At 35.6% G+C, this 25,523-nt stretch overlaps 3 protein-coding genes across 5 annotated transcripts; 1 reads left to right on the top strand and 2 right to left on the bottom strand.

The window, feature by feature from the left end:
• Positions 1-2,699: 2,699 nt before the first annotated feature.
• Positions 2,700-9,272, bottom strand: LOC113071057 (cysteine sulfinic acid decarboxylase-like). Its single transcript, XM_026244422.1, has 14 exons — positions 9,119-9,272; positions 7,908-8,038; positions 7,692-7,818; positions 7,450-7,540; positions 5,923-6,145; positions 5,738-5,817; positions 5,600-5,654; positions 5,013-5,129; positions 4,806-4,870; positions 4,618-4,699; positions 4,261-4,460; positions 4,071-4,122; positions 3,875-3,964; positions 2,700-3,781 (listed from the first exon to the last, which is right to left on the bottom strand). The coding sequence occupies exons 1-14, from the start codon at positions 9,132-9,134 to the stop codon at positions 3,608-3,610; spliced, it is 1,503 nt and encodes a 500-aa protein (XP_026100207.1). The 5' UTR covers positions 9,135-9,272; the 3' UTR covers positions 2,700-3,607.
• A 3,320-nt stretch (positions 9,273-12,592) lies between these two features.
• LOC113071058 (uncharacterized) lies at positions 12,593-16,117 on the bottom strand. Of its 3 annotated transcripts, none has more exons than XM_026244425.1 (4): positions 15,294-15,335; positions 14,533-14,926; positions 13,210-13,278; positions 12,593-13,134 (listed from the first exon to the last, which is right to left on the bottom strand). In XM_026244425.1, the coding sequence occupies exons 2-4, from the start codon at positions 14,900-14,902 to the stop codon at positions 12,854-12,856; spliced, it is 720 nt and encodes a 239-aa protein (XP_026100210.1). In that variant the 5' UTR covers positions 14,903-14,926; positions 15,294-15,335; the 3' UTR covers positions 12,593-12,853. The 3 variants fall into 3 exon arrangements, with proteins under 3 accessions (XP_026100210.1, XP_026100209.1, XP_026100208.1); XM_026244424.1 differs by having other exon boundaries at positions 15,210-15,309; XM_026244423.1 differs by lacking the exon at positions 15,294-15,335 and adding an exon at positions 16,022-16,117 and having other exon boundaries at positions 12,596-13,134.
• Positions 16,118-17,693: 1,576 nt separating this feature from the next.
• LOC113071056 (LIM domain and actin-binding protein 1-like) lies at positions 17,694-24,355 on the top strand. Its single transcript, XM_026244420.1, has 4 exons — positions 17,694-17,921; positions 20,698-20,849; positions 22,133-22,175; positions 23,951-24,355. The coding sequence occupies exons 2-4, from the start codon at positions 20,728-20,730 to the stop codon at positions 24,338-24,340; spliced, it is 555 nt and encodes a 184-aa protein (XP_026100205.1). The 5' UTR covers positions 17,694-17,921; positions 20,698-20,727; the 3' UTR covers positions 24,341-24,355.
• Positions 24,356-25,523: the final 1,168 nt, after the last annotated feature.

Genomic DNA, 25,523 nt, shown 5'->3' with positions numbered 1-25,523 from the left:
GTGTGTTCTGGTTGTGGCTGTGATTGTTTTCTCTCTGTCCCTGGCCCAGATGAGAGCCCATCTTCTTATGGCTGGGCATGGAGCTGGCCTGCATAAGTGCCATGCTGGACAGCACTGCTTCACAGCCAAGCAACCCAGCCTGTGAGAAATACAACCACAAGCATACACATCTGTTCAAAAGGCACTAAAGGCACTCATCTAATGAGTCGGAAATTTATCTTGAAATTTGACAAATGTGACCCAGTTAACTCTTCACAGTCACGATCTGTCAGATTGTGTATGCAAATATGTCAAGAGCATGCCCATGTCATTTTACAATAATAATAATGTCGCCTTAATGATCCTAAAAATACATAATTTATGCAAAAATAATTTAGCAAAAATAAAATCTCTTTTTAACATTAAGATTATTGCATTATGAAATTTGTATAAACAATTATTCACATTTTCCCCACAATTCACAATACCGTATTATTCACAAAGGTCATTCTCATTACTGCAAAATAGTCTATTGTCAATGTGCTGCAGTAAAATAAAATCTTAAATCATATAAGAATATATATTTTTAATACTACAACAATGTGTAACGTGCTTAAATGTCATGAAATTTTTTTCAGGGCCATTTAGGAATTAGGCATTTTTAATCATGCAAAATATAGTTTGGGGTAAAAATATGATCCAGACACATTCTTGACAGCTTTTGTAAGATCCAGCCAATTACTTGTAAACAGTCTCTACATTTTGTGTCAAGTCACGCTGTGGAAGTAAGAGTTTACAAAGAGTTTAATACACAGAAACGGCAAGCAAAACATAAAAATGAAGGCATTCTTTTTCAAAACAAATGTGGACAAATGCAGAAAATGCAAATGAAGAAGAGAAAAAAAAACACACTGACCCATTTCATGTGATCTCTCACTGAGCTGTTGGAAAGGTGTGACATCGCAGTGGTGAGAGTGTATGTATGTGTGTGTGTGTGTGTGTGTTGGGGTACAGAGGGCTTCGCTCGGGGCAGGGAGAGTGTTTAGAGACCACACAAGCCCCAACCATCAGGGGCCCAAGCCTGGAAACAGAAGGGAGTGGGGGTATAAAGCCAGGGTAATATCCATCTCTGTCTATGATGTTGCCACACATCTACCCCACCATTAACAGAAGCTGTCAACCCATGGACAAATCCCAGCTTTTATTGCTTGAATCAGACCTTTTCCATGTCATATTGCCAAGCCTTTGTTTATGTAGGCTTATGGGGCTGTGTTTTTTAAGCCATAAGAATTTGGCTCAGACTGGTGTCAAGAGTCCCTAAAATGATATCTGGAAACAAACCAGGTCCCAAACTGAAACTGAGTGGAGTGGATTATCATTGGTTCTGTCAAACTGAAATGGTAGGAATTACATCCGAGCGTTTATGCCCTGTTGATTTTGGATTTGGTTGGTCAGATTCTGGGACTCACTGCAATAAAGAACAGATTTATTTCAAACCACCCTCTTTCCTGTCCATCGCTTATTCCTGTGCCATAAGTCCCGACTAAACTCACCATCAAAGATCCAGATAAACACAACTATAAATCATGAATGAATAAAATAAGGGCCGGAAAGCCACTGGACAATGAAAGCAATTGCATTGCTACAAAATGAACCATAGCATGCTTGCAATGACATTTAGATCCAGGTGAGTGGGTGAATATTGTATGTTGAGTTTTCCATTTTTTTTTTTGGCAAGTGAGGGGATTTGGACAGGGTCCTGAAGGTTAAATTAATTCCAGGGGATAAAAAATAAAATCACATCAGTCTTATCACATGGCAAACAGATAGCAGTCTGAAGCAAAACCAAAGCCAAAGAAAACAAAGAAAAACTCAATATTCTCCAATATCAATATTATATGCAACATGAATCGAAAGGTTGCATGTCTGAACCACGAAGAGCTTTTAATGATCTTTAATGTGTTTAAAAACATACATGTTTAGCTTTACTTGCTTCCAAAGAATTTTATTCATAATTAACATTAATTTAAATGTAACTACTATTCAAATTTATACGCAATTACATTTCACACAAAAAAAACGTGATTAAAAACAACTTGAAAGTACAATAATGTATATTAGCATAATTAAATAAATTTTATAAATGTTTCACAACCAATGTCCGTTGCAATGCTGATATATAATAATATATGGCTAAAACATATATGATGATATAATATATACAATTAAATCATATAGTCTATAGTCGTATTTATTTTGTCTGGAACTGAATTCAGGTCTGAACGGGTTGAAAGTAACAAAGATATTTGTAATGTCAGTATCTGAGTCAAATTGATTTGTGTTCAGTCTGAAGTGTAAACACATTATTGAAGTAAACTCCTCATTCATCCTGCAGCACAACAGGGCGTGAGTTAACGGTCTGTTTAACTTCACATTTAAATCCTTTTGATACATTTTTAAAAATGTTTTAGGCTTAATAAAAGCAGGCGGTTCGGATTTGTTTTACCTTACTCTTCTCGGTTTACAGTAGCCCAATGTTTTCTTGTCGAACAATTTTAACAGTTTACAAACACAGGAAACGTTACCGGAAGTGCTCTCAGGGGAGAGCGCATACTGTCACGTGATCACCGCACTGGCAACAAATTAAAGGCAGCTTCCGGTGTAAATAAAGTCTATGAGTTTTAGGAGTGATTTTTTTTATTAATATGTAAAATGATGAGATGCTTGCTAATTATATATTTATTTATTTATTTGGAAAAGAGAAAATATACTTTATATCCTTTAATACATAAAGGTTTTTGTGACAAATATGGACGTTTTCATTTACAAATTTCAAAACAAAGTAAAAGAAAATGACAAAAAAAAAAAAATACAATCTTTCAGCTTTTCTGAAACGTTCAACCTATCACATATTGACCTATATTTTTGGTAAGAAAAATAACATTGTACAGACAACATGGTGAACAAAAGGTCACAATTTAACACAATCAAGTGATTATCATCATCAACTAATTTATTAAATAGCTATCCTTATTAAATAATGGACAATTACTAAAATAAAAATCTTTTGTATGTTTAAAGGACCTTTTTACCTTTTTTCCCCACACATAAATTCAGATATCACTGAAAGAAGTGTCATAAAAATAAAATCTTACTTGTTTCTGTGGCAGCCCTAGGCTCTAAAAGACAAGAAAAGGAGCGAGGGAGAGAGAGAGAGTGTGTAAAAGGAACAGCCACACTTTAGCCAATCAGAAACGCTTTCTGCCTGTGAATCATTTTGCACATTCAGTTTTGCTGATATACAATTTCACAGTGCTTCTCAATCCTGTTCCTGGAGGTCCCAGCAGTACACATTTTGGAAATCACCCTTTATTTAATACATTTGATTAGTAAATTAGTAAAAGCCCTAAGATCTAAATGGGGTTTTCCCAAATGAATTCAATGTGGGCCAGAATCTATGAGATTCATTCACTTTATGACCTCTGTCCTCTGTAGACACAGAGTTTTTCCTGGCTTAGTCAGCCAAGTCAGCATTTTAGTAACCTTTAGCAAATTACAAATTATAAATATCAAGGTGAGAGGGGTTAATTTGACATTGTCTATTAGTAGACCACTGATATTCATCTAACTACAGGTCCTTCCCTAGTTCTTCTATCTCATCAAGGAAGAAATCCATGTCCTTGGTGGTCAGCTGAGGAGAAACGACAACCATACGGAAGAAGTTGACATGTCCATCCATGGGCTGGTATCCCACCATCATTGTTCCACGCTTTATCATTCTCTCTTTGATGACTGGCGCCACCTGATGGCACACATTGAGCATGACAATAATTCCGTGCTCGATAATTAAATTCTCAGCCATTTTATTTGTCCTTCTACATTAAACAATGCTGACCTTTGATAACCTTTCCTGGTAATCCGGACTGTTCTCCTTCCCTTTCAGACTGGGTGGAATGAACCAGAAGCAAACGTTCACAAAATGCCCCTATTAGAAAACACAAACCATATATAAATACAGTATATAAACATGCATTATATTTACGTAAACATAAGTACACTACTTCAGGTTTGTATATAGTGCAACACTGTACCTTACAGACCAACTTGAAATTCTCCCTTTTCTCCATTTCTTCAACTAAATACCTGGTGCAAACATAAATAAGAGATTATTAAAATACACACACACACACACACACACACACACATATACATACAGTAACATTCAAAAGTTTGGGATCAGTGAGCCTTAAAAAAATATTTTAATGTCACAAAAATAAATACCTTGCGAGGGCAAAGGCCTTATCCACTCGCTCTGAAAGCCCATGTGTTCCAATTGCTTTCCACATTAACCAGAGCTTCAAACAATCCACCTTGCGGCCACACTGGATCGATTTGTCTCCCGTGTCCAGACTTGTATCATAGAACTTGTCTTGCTGGAATAAGTAGGTTGCGTTAGCACTGTGACAGTGCATTAGCAGATTCTACAGATTGAGATGAGGAAAATCAAATTAAGAACAGTCAAGTGCACTTGTGGACAAGTCAATGCAAGTCGTTCATTTGACTAATGAGCAAAACACTGCAGGGGTTAGAGGTAGAAGAAAAGACAGATGGATTGTTACATTCCATAAGCATTTATACCGTGGTGTCTCTTAACAAAATCACAGAGCACTGCAATCCTGCTAGAAGCATTTTGTGAGGGTTCCAGGTCACAGAGTTTGCTCTGAGTGTTAAAAAAAGAAACATAGTCAAAGATGGGTTACTTCTCTTCCCAAAGCACATTCAATTCAGGGCTCATTCTTTAAGCCCACAGTACACAGAGTCCAAACCTTTCTATTCCCGCAAGCAGATGTTTGTGATTTTTGGAAAACAGCACGCTTCCTCCCCATGCGGCCTGTAAAGGAGAGAAATCCAGATTGTAACAATTAGGAACGGGGTGAAATTCTGCAAACAACTGCATACACTGAAGTGGGGGCCAACATGCATATAGATATGTTGCACAATGAGGTTACATGAGGTAAACATGCCGCACTTACGTCAATGTGCATCCACATGCCGTTTCTTTCACTAATGTCAGCTATGTGGTTCAGAGGATCAAAGGCACCCTGCACCGTGGTACCCGCTGTGGCATTAACGAAAAATGGCACAGCATCCTGAAGGAGACACATTAGTTAAACATCAAGGAAAAAATTCAAATGGATTTGCAATGAGATAATTCATAACAGAATTTATATTTATATTATCACTTACACAATCCACTTTAAATGTACCATATTAGTTCACTATAAAAATTATAAACACCAACACTCAGAAATGTGGGAGTTGATCATAAGTGAAAATAGACATTTATCATGTTTTACAATTTTACTTTCCATTAATTAAAAAAATCTTAAAATAATTTTCACAAGTTTCCACAAAAATATTAAGCAGCACAGCGGTTTGATTTCTGAAGGATCATGTGACACTGAAGATTGGAGTAATGATGCTGAAAATTCAGATTTGCTTTACATTAATAAATTACATTTTATAATATATTAAAATAGAAAAAAATACCTTTTAAATTATAATATTATTTCAAAAAAAAAAAAAAAAATCACCTTAATGACATAATTTAAATATTTACTTTTGATTTTGCTTGCACTATTTTTGCCTCCAGGTCCTCTGGTATCATGCTGCCGCTGTAGAGGAACAAAGAAACATTTTAAACAAATTTAAAGTGAACCTGTATATCGTTTTCCAAAATGTGTAAGAGATAAGGTACCTCTCATCCGCTTGTACAATAAAAACATTATCTGTTCCAATCCCAAGAAAAGCAGCAGCTTTTTTCATGGAGTAATGACTCTAAAAGAAATAAAAAACATACAATTTGATGGTACAATTTAGATGATACTCCATTGTATACCTATTTAAATCTAAGATTAGAAAAAGTAACTTCTGACTTTTTACCTGTTGTGATGTAAATATAGCCATGCGTGGTGTAGCCCACAAGCCTTGTGTCTTCACTTGAGGGAAGGCCCAGTACCGTGCGATGTTCATGGCGTACATGTTGGACACTGAACCCCCGGGACAAAATATCCCATCTCCTTCTGACCAGCCAACCAGAGAGCGAAGCTTACGGAGCACTTCCTCCTCCATCAGGACAAACACCGGAGCCACTTCATAGGTGTATCTGTAACAACTTCACACTGAGTATTTTGAGCATGACATGCATGTATTTGCATCAGTGTTATTTTAGTATTATCGATATCTTATTATAATAGTTTGGAAAAATGTAAAATCACATGACATGCATTTCATCTCTTGTTCACCAATGGGATCATCTGCAGTGAATGGGTGCCGTCAGAATGCAAACAGCTGATAAAAACATCACAAAAATCCACAAGCAATATACACAACTCCAGTGCATCAATTAACATACCGCAAAGTGAAAAACTGCTTGTTTGTAAGAAAACAATCCATCGTAATGACATTTCTAGCTGCTTCTGACAAAAACAGTCTATCCATAATATTGCTTTCTCCAATGAAAGAGTTTTCTCTGCACAGATCAAGCACAGGTGACAGGTGTCTAAAACTGACATATGTTGGTGGATTTTGATGTGAGAGGTCAACAGGAGATTGACTTTTTCACTGGAAGAAGAGTGATGGCCTCTATTTTGGTCAGAAGCGATGGGTTGAAGTTAAAATATCTTGATGGATTCGTTTCTTAAAAACGCGCAACTTTTCACTTCACAAGATGTTAACTGATGGACTGGAGCAGTGTGGATTACTTGTGATGTTTTTATCAGCTGTTTGGACTCTCATTCTGACGGCACCCATTCACTGCAGAGGATCCATTCGTGAGTAAGTGATGTAATGCTAAATGCTAAATTTCTCCAAATATTTTTCCACGAAGAAACAAATTAATCTACATCTACATCTTTGACTTAAAAAATGTCATTTTTTGTGTGTGAACTATTCCTTTAAGATTTTGAATAAGTTTTTATCTTTATATTTTCTGTTTTTATTTTTAACAATTTTGTTGTTCGTTTTGGTTGTTTTATAAATTTTATTCATTTCAAATTCATAGCGCATGTAAATTTTCAAATAATATTAAAGAACAATCTCCGTTTTAGTTAATGATAACAATGCTGTTTGCACTGTCTAAAAAACTTCAGATCCTAATTTAATCAATCTCTAATCAAAACAGTTTTTAGATGAAAACAGTGTGGCTCCATGCGGTTATCAAACAGAGTCATCTGATAACTTCTAGTGCTCTGATAAGTTACTCATTACTATGAAAACAGGGTTTAATGGGGCACTTCAGAAACAGTGTAACAGTTCACTCCAAATGTAACACTTATGAATCCTTCAGTTAACAAAACGCCATACAGACCATTTTACAACCCTCATCTGAGGATCTAGGATGGCACATCCGCTGTAACACATTAACATGAACACCTAAAAATGTATACATAATAGTGTATCCACACGTACTGGCTGGTGTTGAGGGTTTCAGTGAGGAGCCGTCCTGTCAATGCATGGTAGTCCACGCCAGCAAACAGTTGATTGAAGAACCGAGGATGACCTGTGAACGAAAGAAGGCTCTGGACCAGGATGTAACCACATATTCAAGATTTAAGAGGAACAAATTTCAGAATAAAACACTGAAAAACCCATACAGGTCAACCACCAATATAAATAATTAGTTGGATGCGATCCCAACACATGCGACATACAGGTTTTAACGCTGTATCTCGCCACATCTTGGACCCTCTGCAGTAACTGCTTGTGAGATTCTCCATGTTCTCGGAGATCGAGGTCCAGAAGGGCTCTCAGCTGATCTGGATCTTTCCACTCACACACCTGTGATTGCAAAGACATGCAGCTGATCTCATAAGATACATGATAAGATCAGCTGTTAAATGAGATGATCAGTTCTTAAAAGACTTGACCTTCTCCTTCAAGTCAGTTCCTTTGTGAAGTATCTCCTCCAGAATCACATTGAAAGCCTCCGTGAGGAACAGCTTGCCATCTGACTCGTACATGTCTGATTCTTCCAGGTGGACGTGCCCATTAATATATTCTGTGAAATACATATAAAAGATCATCTATTACTAAATAAGCAAAAGAAATGTGATGAAAGAAACCAACCAATGTTCAATAAATAATCAATTTTAAGTTAATAATAACCAGAAACAATTTGTACTCTCCACATGATATATAGTTTTAAAACAGAAGTTTATGCAAAAATGCAACAAGTGTTTGTGTGTGTGTATATATATATATATATATCATAATAGCAATGCCATTTCCCTTTATGTGGTTTATGAAACATTGTAGCTGGTTCATGTAGACCAGATTAGACCAGCCTACTGATTACAACACTGGTTAACAGTAAAACAAAGATAGCACACATGATTAATTAAATTACATTAAAATGTTCATTTCATCTAAAAGACGTGGATGATTTATATACATTTCATTGTAATTGAGCTACATTGCATTATAATATAGATATATAATTTATATGCCTTTACATTTACAAATCAATAGACCATAAAAACGCATTCGTCGCACTTTTGATGAACTCTAACTGGAGCGTAATACAGAATCCACAACCAATCAGAACTCAAGATTCGGATTTACAATAAGCGTTATAAATTCCATGACAACCATCAAGATATTTTATGAAGAAAACGTCATCAACGCCCCATTACTTTTTTTTTCTCAAGGCTCTGGAAATATGATCCCAAAGAGCAAAATGGCTGTCAGAAAATTCTGGAAAATTTAGCTGTAATGTGCAACTTTTGGCTTTTGTTTAGAACAAGACATAGAACAACATATTTTTTCTGTTTAGGTTCTTTATTTAGTAGGCTAGCTATCCAACTGTGGTCGATGAAAGAGCGGAGAGGCGTCACTTTTCAATTCCTGCAACTTATGCAATAGTTTTTATACAATGCATCTTTCACCGACCACTCGAAAAATGCAATCCAAACCGGCAATTTATGCCCGCTTTTAAATATGGTGAAACGTTTTCACGCGCACAGGTCTCGTACCGTTAGTATTACATCATCAGACAGAAATGCGCGATTTAGCAAAACTATTAAATCAGTGCATTTAAGAGAAACTTCACGCGTGCATCCAAGACAATCAAACCTCTCACCTTCAGATGAACTCATCGTGCGGTTTAATATCCTTTCTGATCAGCACTGAGACTCTGCTGTTTCTGATGTGTTAAAGATGCCTTGAGACCCTCAGTGGTTCATTGCAAGATCCAGCCTTTCATATACGTGGAAGCACACGCCTGATTCGTCATTCAAGTGACATCCTATAATTGGATTAGAGTTATATGGGTGTGCCAAAGAAAAATCTATTTTTAACTAAAAAAAAAAAAAGCTTTCTGAAGACCCAGGTGATACGGGGCTATCAGATGCATGCAACTATCAAGTACATATCTGATTAAGATAATTCCAGCATTTTAATTTCTTAAAAATGTTGAGAATATCTCAAGGTTTCTTACCTTCTGCAAACCATTGGATGGTTTTATTTGCAGGGTCCTGTATCTTATTTGATAAGTGTGCTTAAACTGTGACTCACACACAACCAACCAATAAGAATAATCAATACAACAACTTTACATACGATGACACACACACGTTCATTTAGGCCATGAATGCTGCAAAACAGGGGTACAACATTCAACATCTTCCAGACTCTGCAGTGTTCTAAGTTCACATTAGACTGTTAGAGTTTGCTGATGAAAGAAACACATATCCTTCCACGTACAGTATGTTTGTTAGGTTGCTCAATGATTCCACACACACTCACTCAGAAGAGAGGAATGGAATGTCACAGGGTTCAAAAAAAGAGTCGGACCAATGTGGAGCTGTTATCTTATAGGAACTTTCCTATGGGAAACAAAAGGTGACTGGTGAATATCTGCATGTAAATTTATGTTAAGGCATTTTGCTGGAATCAATGAAAGAGTCACATGAAAAGAAAAAGGCATTGGAAATTACATTTAAAAATTATTTAGCAGGCTCATGATAATGTAATCTTGAATTTCCCAATTTCATCTGGTTTCGCCATGTTTGGTATGAACAAAAGAAATTCACCCTCATGTCACAGAGATTCTGATGAAGAGAGGAGATTCAGCTTAAAAAAAACTATGCTCTCCAGGAGACAGATTTTTATATCCTTAGCCTATAAATCAATAAACATGATACAGCATATCTAACAAGTATCTATATCCTACAATAAAACAAGTTATAAAGCAATACAATTTCATTAAAATCTAAATGACAGTATAGTGATTAATTTCTTTATTTATATAGATTTTTTTGTTTTTAAAAATAACCCATCACAGAAGCATGATCAATTTCTTTTACAAAACAGAAATAATTAAAAAATATAGAAAAGTTACAAAAAAGTACAAGAACAGAGTAACATGAAATAGTCCAATTAATGTTAAGAATGGGAACACATCAGGTTGCAATAATCCCAAAAGATTCCATGAAATCTGGCAAGACTAGACCCTAGACACCGACTAGGCACAGGCCTGTGCAATGGAATTGTACAAAGCTCCGCCTCCAATCCTATCACCTGCTTGGCATGCAAAACAAGGGTGAACAAGGGTGAAACACCAGGGTGAAAATGCATCAGGGTGAAACAACGTGATACTTGCCGAGAGAGCGAAGGTCGCGTTATGTTGCCACATAGCGGTCTCTATTGGAACATACAACTTTTTAAACTTCCGTCATAAACACGACTATTCCTTATCTGTTCATGGAATCGGTTCAAATTTTAAGACTTTGATAAAAGCTTCCACATTAATTTACTTAAAAAGAGGAAAAGTATAATTCTGTAGAATGCAATGCTACCGTACCGTTCAGACTCACCTCAAACTTATATATATAAAAAAAAAACACACAAACTGAAATGCAATCTAAAAAGTAGGAATGGAACTTGATCTTACTTTTAAATCAGCTTAAGAGAAAAACAATTAAAGCTGCAGTCCGTAACTTTTTTTTTTGGTTAAAAATGATCTAAAGTCAATATTTGAGCAAGTACATAATTAGCCAGTGTTTAAAGCTATCGACCTAGTTTAGTCTGATTCACAACAATTAGCTTGCAATAATGTTTTCTCATTTGAGTGGTCCCAGTAGGTTTTCGCGGGAAATTCGAACGTGCTACCGCGTCATTACGTCACGTCTGTAAACTTATTATAAAGAAGTTGCCCGGCTAGGCTATCACAAGTGAGGATCCTGCAGGTGGCAGATAATTTATAGTCTTTTCTCACAGCGGGCAGAATAATTACATTTATAATTTTGATGGAGGTGATTGGGATTAAGATCGAGTATGTGTGGCAGTCGAGGCTTTTACTGTATAAAACAGCAAATTACAGATGTGAAGGTGTGCAGTATGCACAAGAAACTAGTTGTTTATATGAAACAAATGTGAATTAAATTAAATTATATTCCAGTTTGAAATGTGCTTCAGATTACAGATGAATGAATGAATGATAGCCTGGGTTTAGACCAAATTTTAAAGACAACCAGTTCGAAGCAAAAATCATTTGCTTTTTTGGGTTAAAATAATTTCTTAATATGAAATTCGAATAATGTAACAATTAGATTAGATTGTACAGAAATGTAAATATACAGGCTAATACACAATATATACACAGTCACACAATACTGATGTTGTTAAGATTAATATTTTGAAATTTAAAGTATAACAATAATTTACAGGGTTTGACGCGATATGAACTAACCGATCTTTAGTTTTAATTACCAGTGGTAATGCTTTTTTTCCTCAGTTGGTCAGAACAAACTTGGCAGACTTGTTACTTGTTCAGATGACAATATCCAGTGAAAATTCTTATTTGGGTCATACATTCCCAGATGCAGGATAGAGTCTGTGATTGCAAAGTACAGTAAATATCCACACATACAGTACTCCTCAAAACATTAGATTCATCCGTGCTGGAGCCAAACAAGGAAGATAACTGATGGCAACAGAGAGGCAAAACTTACGGACTGCAGCTTTTTTAAGTAATAATGCCATGAAAAAATAAAACATTGCAATAAAACAAAACAGTCTAATAGTTTATTCAGTCCTGCACCTTTTTAAAAAAAAAAAAAAAAAAAAAAAAAAAAAGCACTACACTTATGTAAAAATATAGATTTTTTTATATATGAAAGATTTTGCACATAAGGTTTAAGACATTTTTTTTAAAATACGCACATTATAGCTTGTTGCATTACGTTCCCCTATTATTTAAGCTTGTAGCGGACTTTATACATAGCCTTTACAGACAAAAAAATAAAATAAAATAGACAAAACAGTACACTGATTAGCAGTTATAATTCACTATAGTGGTATGTTTGTATGTCTGTGAATGCAAAGTGCTACTTATAAACAAAGGGCTGCAGCTATAACTTCAAAATCCAAAAGATTAATTCACCATGAGATTTTCATATGGGTTATTATAATGTTTTTTTTAAAGGGATAGATCAACCAAAAATGAAAATTCTGTCATCGTTTACTCACCCACAAGTTGTTCCAAACCTTTGCTATATGAATTTCTTTCAACTGTAGGACACAAAAGAAGATATTTTGAAGTATGTAGGTAACCAAGCAGTTGACGGTAGCCATTGACTTCCATAGTTTTGTTACCAACTTTCTTCAAAATACGTTTTTTTGTGTTCAGCAAAAGAAATTCATACAGAAGTGGAACATACATTTAAAAAAAAATATTATAACTGCTTAAGTGTCAAGTATTGGCAATTTATGTTTACCACAGAACTTGTTTTACAAATGTAAAAGCCCTAGATAAAACCCTGTAGAGAAGGTTGTGACACCATGCCTGCATCACTCTTAAGTCCTCCTAGCAGCCTCAGTTGTTGTCCAACAGGAAGTTGATTTTCAGAGCGTCTATGCCGCTGTCCTCTTGGGTTAGTAGGGAATGGAGGCGAGCTGCGGTGGCTTGTTCCCTCTCACGTATGCTCCATTTTCGCAGCATGGTGAAAACCCGCATTTTGTGTTGGCTGTTGTCCTCCTCTATCTGCTGAAGAGTGGTGGTGTTCATATCCAGTGCCAGAATGCCCACCTCCCTCCAGCTGTTCCCGATGCAGCCGGCCACCATCATCATCTCCCTCTCGCTCACCATCCTAGTGCCTGAGAAAAAGTGGTCAATGCGGTCATGAAGCTGCTACAGAAGACGCAAAAGGCAGAGGTGTGTTTGTGACTCACTGATGATATGCTGCTGCTCCTGCCATACATTGTTTTCCAACATCTCCTGCCGTCTTTTTGCTGTCGTCTCTGATAAACCAACATCATTTTAAATTACAAATAGATTACTGCACGTATTACAAAGTTTGATGGCAATGGAGTGAAATAAATTATGTATACATATAAAAAAAATTATAATAATGTACTATAGTACTATAACTTTTTTTAAATTATGATTATTTTAAAGTGACCTTTATTTTAGGGTTTCTGCAGTTTTTAGGAAGGCAAGACTTTCAAGACTTTTTTATGATCAAGTTAGGAATAGATCTTTTGATCACATGGGGGAAGAAAGAAAAAAAAGTTCATCAGTATTTTTTGTCACTTCCCAGTGCAAAAGTCTAAAGATTCTTAAATCAAGAGAAATTTACTCTTGGAGCATAATGTCTTATTTTATGAGAAACAGATCAAAATGAAGTGAGTTTATGTTTAAAACAAGAACAAATATAATTGGCATTACATCATTTTAAAATATATCAATTGGGACAACAATTTCCTCATTCTCCGATTGAAAGATATTTGTCCTTGTTTTAAACATAAGATCGCTTATTTTTGTTCAATTTCTCAGAAAACAAGACTTTACATGTTTAATTTGCATCTTAAGTAAATGTAGCTTTATTTGAGGTTTAGATATTGCTACTGGAAAACACGACAAAAATACTTAGAAAGACATTCACTTTTTGCATGCAACATTTAATGCCATGACTTTATGCATTTAACCTTTATGATTTTAAGACTTTCTGCTCCAATTTAAGCTCTTTTTAGGCCCTAATTAGTGGAAGGGCATTTCTTTTTAAGATCAGCAGTAACCCAATTTTTTTTATACAGTGTTTTTTTACAATCTAGAAAGTGTCAAAGAAACTTCACAATAATAAAACAGCAAAATAACAGTTTTTGTGTTGTAAAAATTAATCAATTATGATATTGAATTTAAATTGAACTTATACCAGTTCTTCAGATTTTTTTGGACGATTAAGCTGTAATGCAAGAATGCAAGTAATTCTCATTACTGTAACTAAGTTTGTTATCTTTCTCTTCAAGTACAGTGTTTATACATTATGGTTGCATTAACTGCTATAAGTTTCACAATTTTACTTTTCAAAATATATTTAAAAACTACTTTTAACTGTAAGACTAAAAATGACTATTACAGTAATGAGAATCAACATAAAAAAATTGAAAGTTGCTATAATGAGAATTTCATGCATAAAAGTCATAATGCCAAAATTCTAGAGGTGTTCACAGTTGATAATGTATGGTTTACAAAGGCGGAGTGTAAGATCATACCTGTGTTTTTTGGTGTCTTGCGTTTGTTGATTTGCAGCTTTTGAAGGAACTGTAGTTTAGGAAATGTCTCTTGCATGTCTTGTGTTTTCAGCAACTTCAGGAATTTCAGAGCATGCTTGTTGTCTTTGTGAATAACATAATCCAAGATGTCCCGTACCTGCCTTGAACGCATGTTCATGTCTTTGATGTTGTTGTACTCATTGTTGGACAGTATGCCACTGGCATGGCAATGCTGAAGCAGAAAGTCTGGATCTCCCGTCAGAGCTTCCAGGAGATCTGGCTTGAGTCTCAGAATGAGCTTGGTGCCATCTACTGGCCCATCCATCACCTCTTGTGCTCGGTCAGTGATGTGAAAACCTAGATTTGACATTGGCTTTGCAACCCAACATCAAGGCTGTAACAAAATCAGTTAAATTAAATTACAAAATAATTCAACAAAAATATACAACATAAAAATAAAAAAAATGAAGATGCTTCAGTCACACATAGTTGGGGAAACTGCAAAGAGGGGGGAAAAGATTCATTTAAGAATTTTACATTTTTAAGTTATTACCAAAAAATTAATAAGCACAACACTTCCTCTAAAGCAAATTATATAAAAAGTGGTTCAGTACTTCATTTCCCCCCCCCAACAAACAAACACTGCTCATTTTGCATCTCTCCTTTGTCTGACACACCCATTTCAGGTCTTGGAGCAGGGGTGTCGAACTCAGTTCCTGGAGAGCCAGATCCCTGCAGCATTAAGATGCAAATAAACACACCTGATCCAGCTAATCAAGTCCTTCAGGCTTATTTGAAAGCTACATGGTATGTGTGTTGTTGGATCAGGGTTGGAACTAAACACTGCAGGGCTGTGGCCCTCCAGGAACTGAGTTTGACACCCCTGTCTTGGAGTCTCTACTAATGAGCTGATGATCTGAATCAGGTGTGTTTGATTGAGGAGGCGAGGAAAACCGGCAGTTTTGGGGGGGGCTCCAGGAACATTGTTTGAACCACTGATCTAGATAGCACGAGGGGAATATTTCAAATACTGAATTCATAAATAATGGTGACTTAAAACAAATAAAATAGTATAATGTGTAATAAAATACTTGGTATTTGAGTGAGAAGCAGCAATATATATAACAGATCAACAGATGAGACTGCAGCTGAAGCATCATGGGTGCAGCTGAGATGAAGGAAGAGTGACTTCCGTTTTCAAATAAAACAGTCACTGTTATATGGCGTTGTTTTACTGACAAATGTCGAGAGCGCATTATTGTAGCGCGAAAGCACATTAATTTGTCAGCGAAATAACGCCACACTACTGTTACAGTTACAAACTCGCGCGCGCCCCACGTTTTCAGTATTATTATTGTAGCGTAGAAACTGAAAGTGTAAAATTCAGCACTTTTCACCTGCACAGAGATATAGAAAGAACCAAAGGGAAGTACCCTACACACACGAATGAAATCACGTTTCATTAAACGCTACAACAAAATTTGCTTACCTTTAGTTGGAACGTTTGATGCTGGCTCATTCATCCGCATGCAATATGATATTCATATAAAAACAACTACTGCAGCCGCCAGCCGCCCCCTTCTGGACAGGGAGTGTTATTAATGTGCCCAACTAATGCTATTTTTTGTCATGTAAAATGTCACTGTCAACAAATCATTTCCAAATGCCCATAACTTTTTAATATACTAATGAATTCTATTCTATTCTAGAGAGTTGACATGCTGACCTTAAAACTGAGCCCTTATTTGTGATTCATCTAAAATGAATCATAAATGGGAGTGTGATGATGAAATCACTACCATTCTGCACTTTCAGTGAATCTAGCCTAAGGGAAGTGACGAACTGCTGACACAGAAGTAATAAAGCGACAAACTATGATGAAATTTGCTCTGCATTGCTGACATCTCTGTCTCATTTTGTTCATGTCCACTTTCGACCTGGTAAACAACTGCTGCACATGTAATATAGAATGCATGTAAAAGTAAAACAGTAGATTATTCTTTAAGAAACTTTGAGCAGCATGGAAAATCTTTTTAATTGATAATAACCTGATATAACCATGGCCGATTATGATTCTGTGGAAGAGGAAGTTTCCTTAGGACTAAAGTTTGATAGGAAACCTCCATCACAAAATTTCTCTTTCAGTGCATTATGTATATTCGACCTACTTTTTCATGTATTTCTAGTTTATCTGTATCTATGAGAAATGTGAATAAATATGCGCAGCAAAATAAGTAAATGGCAATTAGGAAAAATGCATTAAATATTATCTGTAAACAACTTATAATATTTGTTCATAAATCATATTCATTCATTTATTCCTTATTGGTTCTCAATATGACACAATTGCGTAAAAAGTGTAGCATCCCCACTTTCCAGTACATGAAACACCAAACATTTCTGAACTAAAGTGCTTGTCTGATCTAGATAGGATAGGAGAATATTTTGACAGTATTTTTTCAATAAAATAAAGCATTAAAGTAGACAAATTTAAAATTTGCAAACCAAAAATACAATAATTGACAAATAAAATATAGCATATAGTGTAATCAAAATATTTCTGATTATTAGTTTTATTTAGAAATATTACATTTAGTTATTTATTTTAAATAAGCTAAGCAAGTTAGACGTAAATGTGCTTAAATTTGGAAAGTAAGGGAAGATAGGAACAAAAAGAGAACATGTCTGAGAGAACATGTTGTTAGTTTTTATTTTTAAGTTTATTTTAAACGTATTTTTTAAAATATATATTAAATGTATTTGTGTTTATATCGATCTGTCTATTTGTCTATCTGTATATGTGCTGGAAGGCCAAATCCAACACTGTGGAATATTGTGCCATTCTCAAGCAAGACTTCCATGTGACTGGGATTAATGAAACTGATCCAGTGCCTCCTGACTCCTGGAGACGCTCTTCTGTGAGACATCGCTGCTTAGTGTTCCCACAGCTGTATTTTATATTAGATAAGAATCTAAAAAAAAAGTGAAAAAAAAAATGTTGCACACATTTTACAATCTTTATCGTCCTAAGGATTTTTCTCTTGTGATTGTGGGGTGAAATATGAGCAGGATGCAGGACATGGAGGCGGGGACTTTTGCTCACTTCCAGGAACCCTGTGGGATTCCCAGTTTGTGAAGAGGCATTGTTGACTCACTCTGTCTGTTCTGAGAGTCTGATGATAAACTTCTGAGACAAGCAGTGGGAGGAGCTTTACCTGCTAGGTGCAAAGCAGCTCTCTTCCCATTGGCTGAGCAGAGTCAGTATATTTCCTCACAAACTATGTGGAAGTGAGCAGAGTGTTCGGAGCATTGAGAGGACAGACCGAGAGCTCAACAAGAAAACTATCAGCACATCCACTGAAAGACTGCAAGAGGAGGCTTGATAAACTGTATGTATGTCTTGATTTGTGGTTCATGGGCTTTTGTTTGTATTAGTGTGTTCAGAGGGAACACAAGCTTGTCACGTTTGGCATTTTAAATGCATGCTTTATGGTTTCTCACTTTTCCCTCTACTTTTAATGCTCTCACCAGCCATGAATCTCTGTAGTTGATTTTTCTAACATGCTAAGTGCATCTAAAAAGGAGAGTTTTCTTTTCAGTACACTGTTATGGGAATAAAATGGTATTGCATGAAGATACTGCCTACATTGAGTTTAGAAGGTCTTTTTTTTGTGTAAAACAAAGGTGTAGAAGCTGTAATATGTAGTTTAATGCTAAATATGTTCATGTATTATGTCATATAAGCACATACATTTCAGCATTACTTGTGAATTGCTTCCATTGTCACAGAAAATTTGTAGCAAGAATAAAAGAAATAACTAAACAACATTTCAGATTATTTTTGATTTAGAATTGATTATTAAATGTATTTATTTATTTGTAAGAAGCTTAGCAAGCTAGATGGAAATGTGCATTAACTTGAAACATTAAGTGTACTTAAAGATAACTTTAGACATTTTTATCACTCACTTTTATTTATTTTTTTAAATTGTGATTTCTTGGTCTGTTGTTAAATTCTTTTCATACTGAAAAGCTAGTTATAAGTTGCTTTTGTGATTTTAAAATACCTAGTACACTGCTGACTGGGTGAAGTATTAAAAAAAAAATGTTGGTCAAAAGATGTGGGAACCCTTCTGAAGATATGACTAAAAGCAGAGTACATGGATAAGCTTGTCCAAACCTGCTGAAGGGCTGATGTGACCCGAGTGTGATGTTTCTGCCTCATTGGATTCATCTGAATGTTCTCCTGTCATTTAAGCAGAAGCACATAGAATATGTCATTTTGGAAAGCTCTTGACTGTAATTTGTTAACTTTTAGGATGTCCTGATTTATGTCTCTGAATGAGAGCGAGTGTCTCATCCGCTTAGTCAAATCCAAATCTCTCAATACCTGAGATCACTGAGAAAACTAGGATTTCTTAGAGTTTTAAAACTTAATAATCTCATTGTTGGGCTCCTTTGATAAGATTCGTTCTCGGGCAACAGCCACCTGTAGCATATGAAAAGTCTGTTTATGGTGTTATGGAAGTGTAAAGCATGATGCATGAGTAATCTGAGGTAATGATGACTCAGTTGCTGGATCAGCAGTTTCAGTGATGTTTCAGCTGTGAATCTGCTGCTTCTTTGGATGAACTAAAACAAAGCCCTTTGCTCGACTGTACATGGTGGGAGAACATGTTTGAATTGATATATTTCTAAAGCTAATCATTAAAATGCTGGCTAATTTCAAGAATTTGTATTAGTATTTTAAAAACCTAATTATAGTTATTTACTTAGAAAATCCCTGTTAAACCATGAAAATTCTTTTTGATCCTAATCTTCACATGGATCGTTCCCAGCAGTAAGTTTGTTCCTCTTTATTTCCATAAGACTCTCACGTGTGTGTATGTGATGAATTCATGGGTAAGGAGAGGTTTGCAGCTTCCCACTGATGATCGGTTTCCTGTGAATTTTGTCAGTACCTTATCATGTGAGATAAGAGCACTGCTCTGCTATTTCCTATCATATCAGGTGTAAGTCACAACATGTCAGAATGATCAGGTGAGCGGCTACAGGTGTTGTGTGCTGACGCCGAATGATGACTCATTTCAAGCGTGATACGGGGAAACAACCATTCTCCCACTTTTGGATGTTCCACAGGTGTTTGGATGTGTTTTTGTGTGTGTGTGTGTGTGTGCAATGCATTGTATGTGGCCAGCTTTTTTTTTTTTTTTTTTTTTTTTGTCTGACTGCAGGGTTTAAAGGTTTCTAATAAAATGAACTTAACCACATCTATGTACATTCTGAAAAAACAAAGCCATACAATAATCATTTTTGGTTCCTCCTGACAAAAACTCACCTGCCTGTAGTTTTCTAACTCTAACTGTAGCCAGTTTAACACCACATGCGTAAGCAGCACGTATTTTGTTCGGTGTGCATTTTAACAAATGAGTGCATTCACATAAATATGATTTCAAACAAGTGCAAAGTGCAAAAAATGCACATAATAAGCATGTCCAGTGTGTTTTAGCAAGAACTAGATTGTTAAAAAATTTAACTTGTTTTTCAGCTTTTCAGTTGAAAGTGGGTGAAAGTATGGTGTATTATAAAAATGAAAAACTAAAAACATAAACGCCATGTTCTATATTGAAGTATGACATGATATATGGTCTATATTCTCTTAAAAATAAAGATTCTTTATTAACATCTGTTATTCCATGAAGGACTTTTAACATTCATGGAAACTTTTCAATACCCAAAAGGCTCTTTATAGTGGAAAACGGTTCTTACGATTTTTTAAATGTTCTAAATGGTAGTAAAAATTCTTTTTGGAACTGATCACTGAAGGGTTCTTTGGGGAATGGTGAATGGTTCTTCTATTAAAAAATAACCTTTTGTGGAATAAAAAGGTTCATGGATTTTAAAAAGTTCTTTCTTGGACATCAATGCCAATATAGAACTTTTTATTTTTAAGCATGATTGGAATAATCATTAAGTTATGATCTGACTTTGTAATGGATTTTGTTAAATAAGTGGTACTGAACAAAATGAATCTTTTCCATATAATGGGTTTTTCTGGGTGAGAGTCTCGGTTGCAAACCCCTGCCCTGTTCTGGTTTTATAATCAATAAAGGAGCAAGTAATTTTGTCTTCAAGTTAATATTTTAAATGCCTCTGTCCTTACAGAAATCCTACTGAAGGCATCAGGAACCCAAGATGGCAGTCAGTTCATTTAATCGTGGGCAATGGGCCTCAAAGTCCTTGCGAGTGACAGCAAAGGAGCTCTCCATTGTTGGTGTGCGAGGCAAAAACACGGCCATTGCTGAGCGATTCTCCAAGTAAGCAAATTTCAGGATTTGCATATTTAAAACCAATCTCACTTGTCATTTAACCTCTCCTATTTGCTTTGACTTTAGCACTCTTTTAGTGCTCTTTAGAACTTGTTTAGAACAGGCACCACTGTTTTAAAAAGCTGCTGTTTTGTTCTAAAGTGGTTTATGACGTTCAGACCTCTGCTCCAACATTATTAGGGTTAGGGTTAGGTGTCAGATCATGTAATGATGCTTTCAACACCCAGACACATACTTCACATAGGTTCAAAAGTGTGACACCACTGATAAAATGTATCTCTTTTTTTCATTTTAGTGCAATTTAATACCATTTAATTTAATTACAAATTATACTATTTTTGATAAATGACAAATTGACTTGCATTTAATTACTGATCTTGAGAATGTGAAATAATCATGTCTTTTTAAAAATTCTCCGAATCCTAAAACACTCGAGAATTCCTCATTTTCAGTCTGGTGATGTTTGATTTACAGCTGAATATATGCTGCGCGACTCATTAGAAGCATCTGTGTTGGATCTCGCTCAGTGTATTTCCTGTGTGGAGGAATTTTTTCCAGTGCATCATCTGTCAGATTTTCTAATGTATTTTCCAGCAGTGTGCTTTTGGTTTTCTTTTCACTACATCAATGACTTCACCATCCCAAAGTACTGTAGATTTACCTGCCGGATTAGTGAGCATTAAAGAATTCAAAGCGAAGGATGAAATGGTTTAGGATCTGACTGCTGACCTCTGATATAAATCATGGGTTTGGTATTTGTCTCTTTTAAACTGCTGCATTTGTTCAGACCTGCAGGACAATGATAATAATCTTTTTTTTTAGTCTTTATCACTGTTTTTCTTTCCAGACAACCTAGATTTAGAGCCAGTTAGGTTAGTTTGAATCGGTTATGCAGTGGATTTCCTTTGAAAATCAGACTGAACTTCCTTCTTTCAGTGGTTGGGAATTTTTTTAAGTCTCTCCAATAGATGGTTAGTGAAACTGAAACCCCTTTAGGCTACCCTTCAAGTTTTGTTTTTAACATGCCTTAAAATTAAAACTGGAAGCAAGATCAAGACAGTCCAGTTCATCCAGTTCCACTAGGGGCCACCAATGATCAAAAGTGATCTTTTTTAGTTCTTAGACTGACATAAAAGATAGTCAAAAACATCCCAGAACAGACAAGTCAAGCAATAACAAACACCTTCTGATAATTGTTTTTTTAAAATTGATAGAAACTAGCTACTCTTAAGTTGAGTGAGCAACTCTTCTACTTCATTTTTTCTTCTCAGGTACCAGAAGGCTGCAGAAGAAACAAGTTCAGACAAGAAAAAAGTAAGTTCTCACCATCTTGCTATTTATTATCTAGCAATCTATCTAAAAAAAAAACTGCTGCTGCTGTTTAGTCCTACATGCATTCAGTGTCCAGTCATCTCAATCCCTATTTAGACGTCTTTATTTGCAGGTAATTCCCTTGCGCTTTACATAACTGGTTCAGTCAGCCTGTGTCTTCTGAATGGCTGTGTTTGCTCATGAATAAAATAAAACAGAAGTAACAGTAAATGGTGTGTAAAGTTTGTCAGGGACTGCAGAAATGAGGATGTGCTGGATGATACTCTTGTGGATGTAGGTATGAACTACTGTACTTGAAAGAGAATGCAGCTGCTTCGTGTTATGTAGGCCTAGCTTTTGCATTGAAGTTTTGTTAAACTTCTTAAATCAAAGGGTTTGCTTTCTGTCCCATTGTTAGCATGCCTTGCATGGTTTTGGCGATTGGTTCAGTGTGTTTGTGTCAGGCCTCATAATTGTCTGGAATTTTAATAGTTGACTCCAGAAGACGTCTTAACATCAGCCAGAAGTATGTGAGATATTGTAGCATCCATTTATTGGAAGAAACTAGAGTCAAATTGGCATGATTTACCGTATTTTCCGGAATAAGTCACACTTTTTTTCATAGTTTGGCTGGTCCTGCAACTTATAGTCAGGTGCGTCTTATTTATCAAAATTAATTTGACATGAACCAAGAGAAAACATTACCGTCTACAGCCGCGCGAGGGCGCTCTATGCTGCTCTGTGCTCCTGTAGCATAAACTGAGCAGCATAGAGCGCCCTCTCGCGGCTGTAGACGGTAATGTTCTTGGTTCTAAATGAATGTGAGTTATAGTCCAGTGCGACTTATGTTTTTTTTCCTCATCATGACGTATTTTTGGACTGGTGCGACTTATAGTCCGAAAAATTAGAAGTTGCTTTTTTATGTAAGCACACGACCAAAAATATTTTATACTTTTTAAACTAAAGGTAAAATGTGTTCAAACTCCTAACTTGTGTTCAAAAACCTAGATTGTTTTTTTTTTCCTGAAACTTTGTATTTTGAGTAGTTGCATGAAAAGTATAAAATGAATAGAATAAAATATGCAATAAGAATAAAATGCACATCCACAAAGAAGATTCAATGACAGCTGACACTAGGCTAAATTTATGTACTGAATATAACATGACGTGCACATATGCATAAGCATGTAATATCTTTCACAATCCTTTTTTTTTCCCCTGTTTCCTGTCACTACTTCCCCTTTTTTATATTCTTCCTGGTTCGTCTGTCCTGTTGTACGGGGGTTGGTCTTGCTCCCTTATGCAGATAGTTTCTAAAGACTAGCATCTGGTGTTGCATTTTTTTTCCCCTCATTTCCTCCAGCACAGTCTGAGGGAGCCATTCCTTCTATTTGCCAGGTTTCTGAAGCTTTTGTAGTTAACCTTTTCCTAACAGACTAACAATGATTTAGTTTAGCCAATCGCTACTAATCCAATATTGACAAGATACTCTCAAGCATGACTACTTTTCCTTTGTTATTCTCTGTTGGTTTTCTGTGACAAAATTGTCATAAAACGCCCAGAGACTTTCAATCAGTAATGTATTTTTAAGCTGCCCTATTCAAAACTTATGATTGAAATAACTAAATCTGTATATTTCATTGTTGTTTTAATGTTTGAACTTAAATAGAGTTCAAAAAGAGTTCATTGTCTGAAATGTCTTCTTTCAAGATTAGAGTTTAAAAGTTGAGAAAGACCAGGAGTGAATGCTCTATTGAGAGTCTCTTTGTTCTGTACAGTCTCCAGAGAACTCGACTGCTTCACTGCGCAATGGCAATCTGAGTCTCCTAAAGCAGCTCTGGGAACAACCAGCCGAAACGCCTTCATCTCCTGAAACCAAAACACACTCCAGACAGCAGGAGAACCATCAGCGAAAGCCTTTAGATCCTAGTGTTAAGACCCCAGTGGAGTCCATAGACATCCAGCTTGTTGAAAGCACAGATAGCCAGTCGTTGAGCGACAGTGACCAGCCGATGGAGAAGTGGACGCAAAGAGATGTGCCCATCGAAAAGCCCACAGTGCCTCTCAACAGCCTGAAGAAGATGTTTGAGAAAGGAGAGACCCTTCACAACAACGTAAGTACAGCTAATTATTATCTGCATTTGGTATCTTGTCAGTTTAGTAGATAACATCACTTTGGTATTCATGAATGAATAGAATGTTTGTGTGTGCAGTTTAAAAGGGTTTCTGTGATTAAAAGCCCAACCCCAAACTTTTTAAATTATAATATTTTTTCCTTCTTCGAAATGTTGATTGAGACTTCTTGAACCAAAACAGTCAAATTATTTAGCATATTAGAATGATTTCTGAAGTATCATCTGACACTGAAAACTGACTGAAAATTCAGCTTTACATCACAGGAATAGATTACATTTTAAAATGTGTTAAAATAGAAAACAGCTATTTTAAATTGTAATACTATTTCACAAAATTATTGTTTTTGATTATATAATAGCAGCCCTGGTGAGCATAAGAGACAAAAGTAAAAAAAAATACTACCAACTCCAAACTTTTGACTGGTAGTTATAATTTCTGAATGAGCGTTTTGATTTTCATAAGTGTTTTGGTTGGAGTGGTCCCCTTAACCTTTGTGTGTTCCTCATTTGAGAGTCACACTCATGGTCTTCATGGTCAAAAGTGACCGGACGCCTACATTTTTTTTTTCTTCAGTAAAATCAATCAATAGTTTTGTTAAATAATATTTTTTTCTTTTGTATTTTGAGAGAATTTCATGGTACTAATGAATATTTATGCAATAATTATCTGTTTTCCCCATTGAAAATAGAAAAAAAAAAACATTCTACAATAATTTTTCAATTAATGCAGTATTTCAGATTAAAATGGAGATCAGGCCTTTAAAATCCAAATTTTGAAGGCAGAATATGACCTCTTGATGAGAGCAAGAAAAATAAAAACCTGTAATTTCACGGTGTAACCACTAGATTCCTGTATCGGACTCTGAAGAGAGGCTTGTGAGCTGTTTTACATAATAGTTTACTATTATTAGGTTGTGGATTTAAATGTGTATTAAGGCATTCTCAAAAACTTTTTGTCAAGGTTTATATTTTTGTTGTTTTAAGTGTTGATTTGAAATGTAGTTTTTTGCATTATTGTTACTACACTCAAACCTGAACACAGGAAGTAGTTTGTTACACAAAACATTACACTTCTATAAAAGTGTAACCAAAATGAACAGGATTGCTTTATCAGAGCTTAATTCTTCTGGGTCTGAGCTGATTTTCACCTCTTACTTTCAGTTTTCTGACACTTAAGATATGGCTATAAAGTTACTCCCACACCAATTCATTTGAG

The sequence above is a fragment of the Carassius auratus genome, unplaced genomic scaffold, assembly GCF_003368295.1.
Source record: "Carassius auratus strain Wakin unplaced genomic scaffold, ASM336829v1 scaf_tig00005838, whole genome shotgun sequence".
Classification (NCBI taxonomy): domain Eukaryota; kingdom Metazoa; phylum Chordata; class Actinopteri; order Cypriniformes; family Cyprinidae; genus Carassius; species Carassius auratus.
Note: the sequence above shows the minus strand (reverse complement) of the source record. Positions and strands in the feature narration are given on the sequence as shown.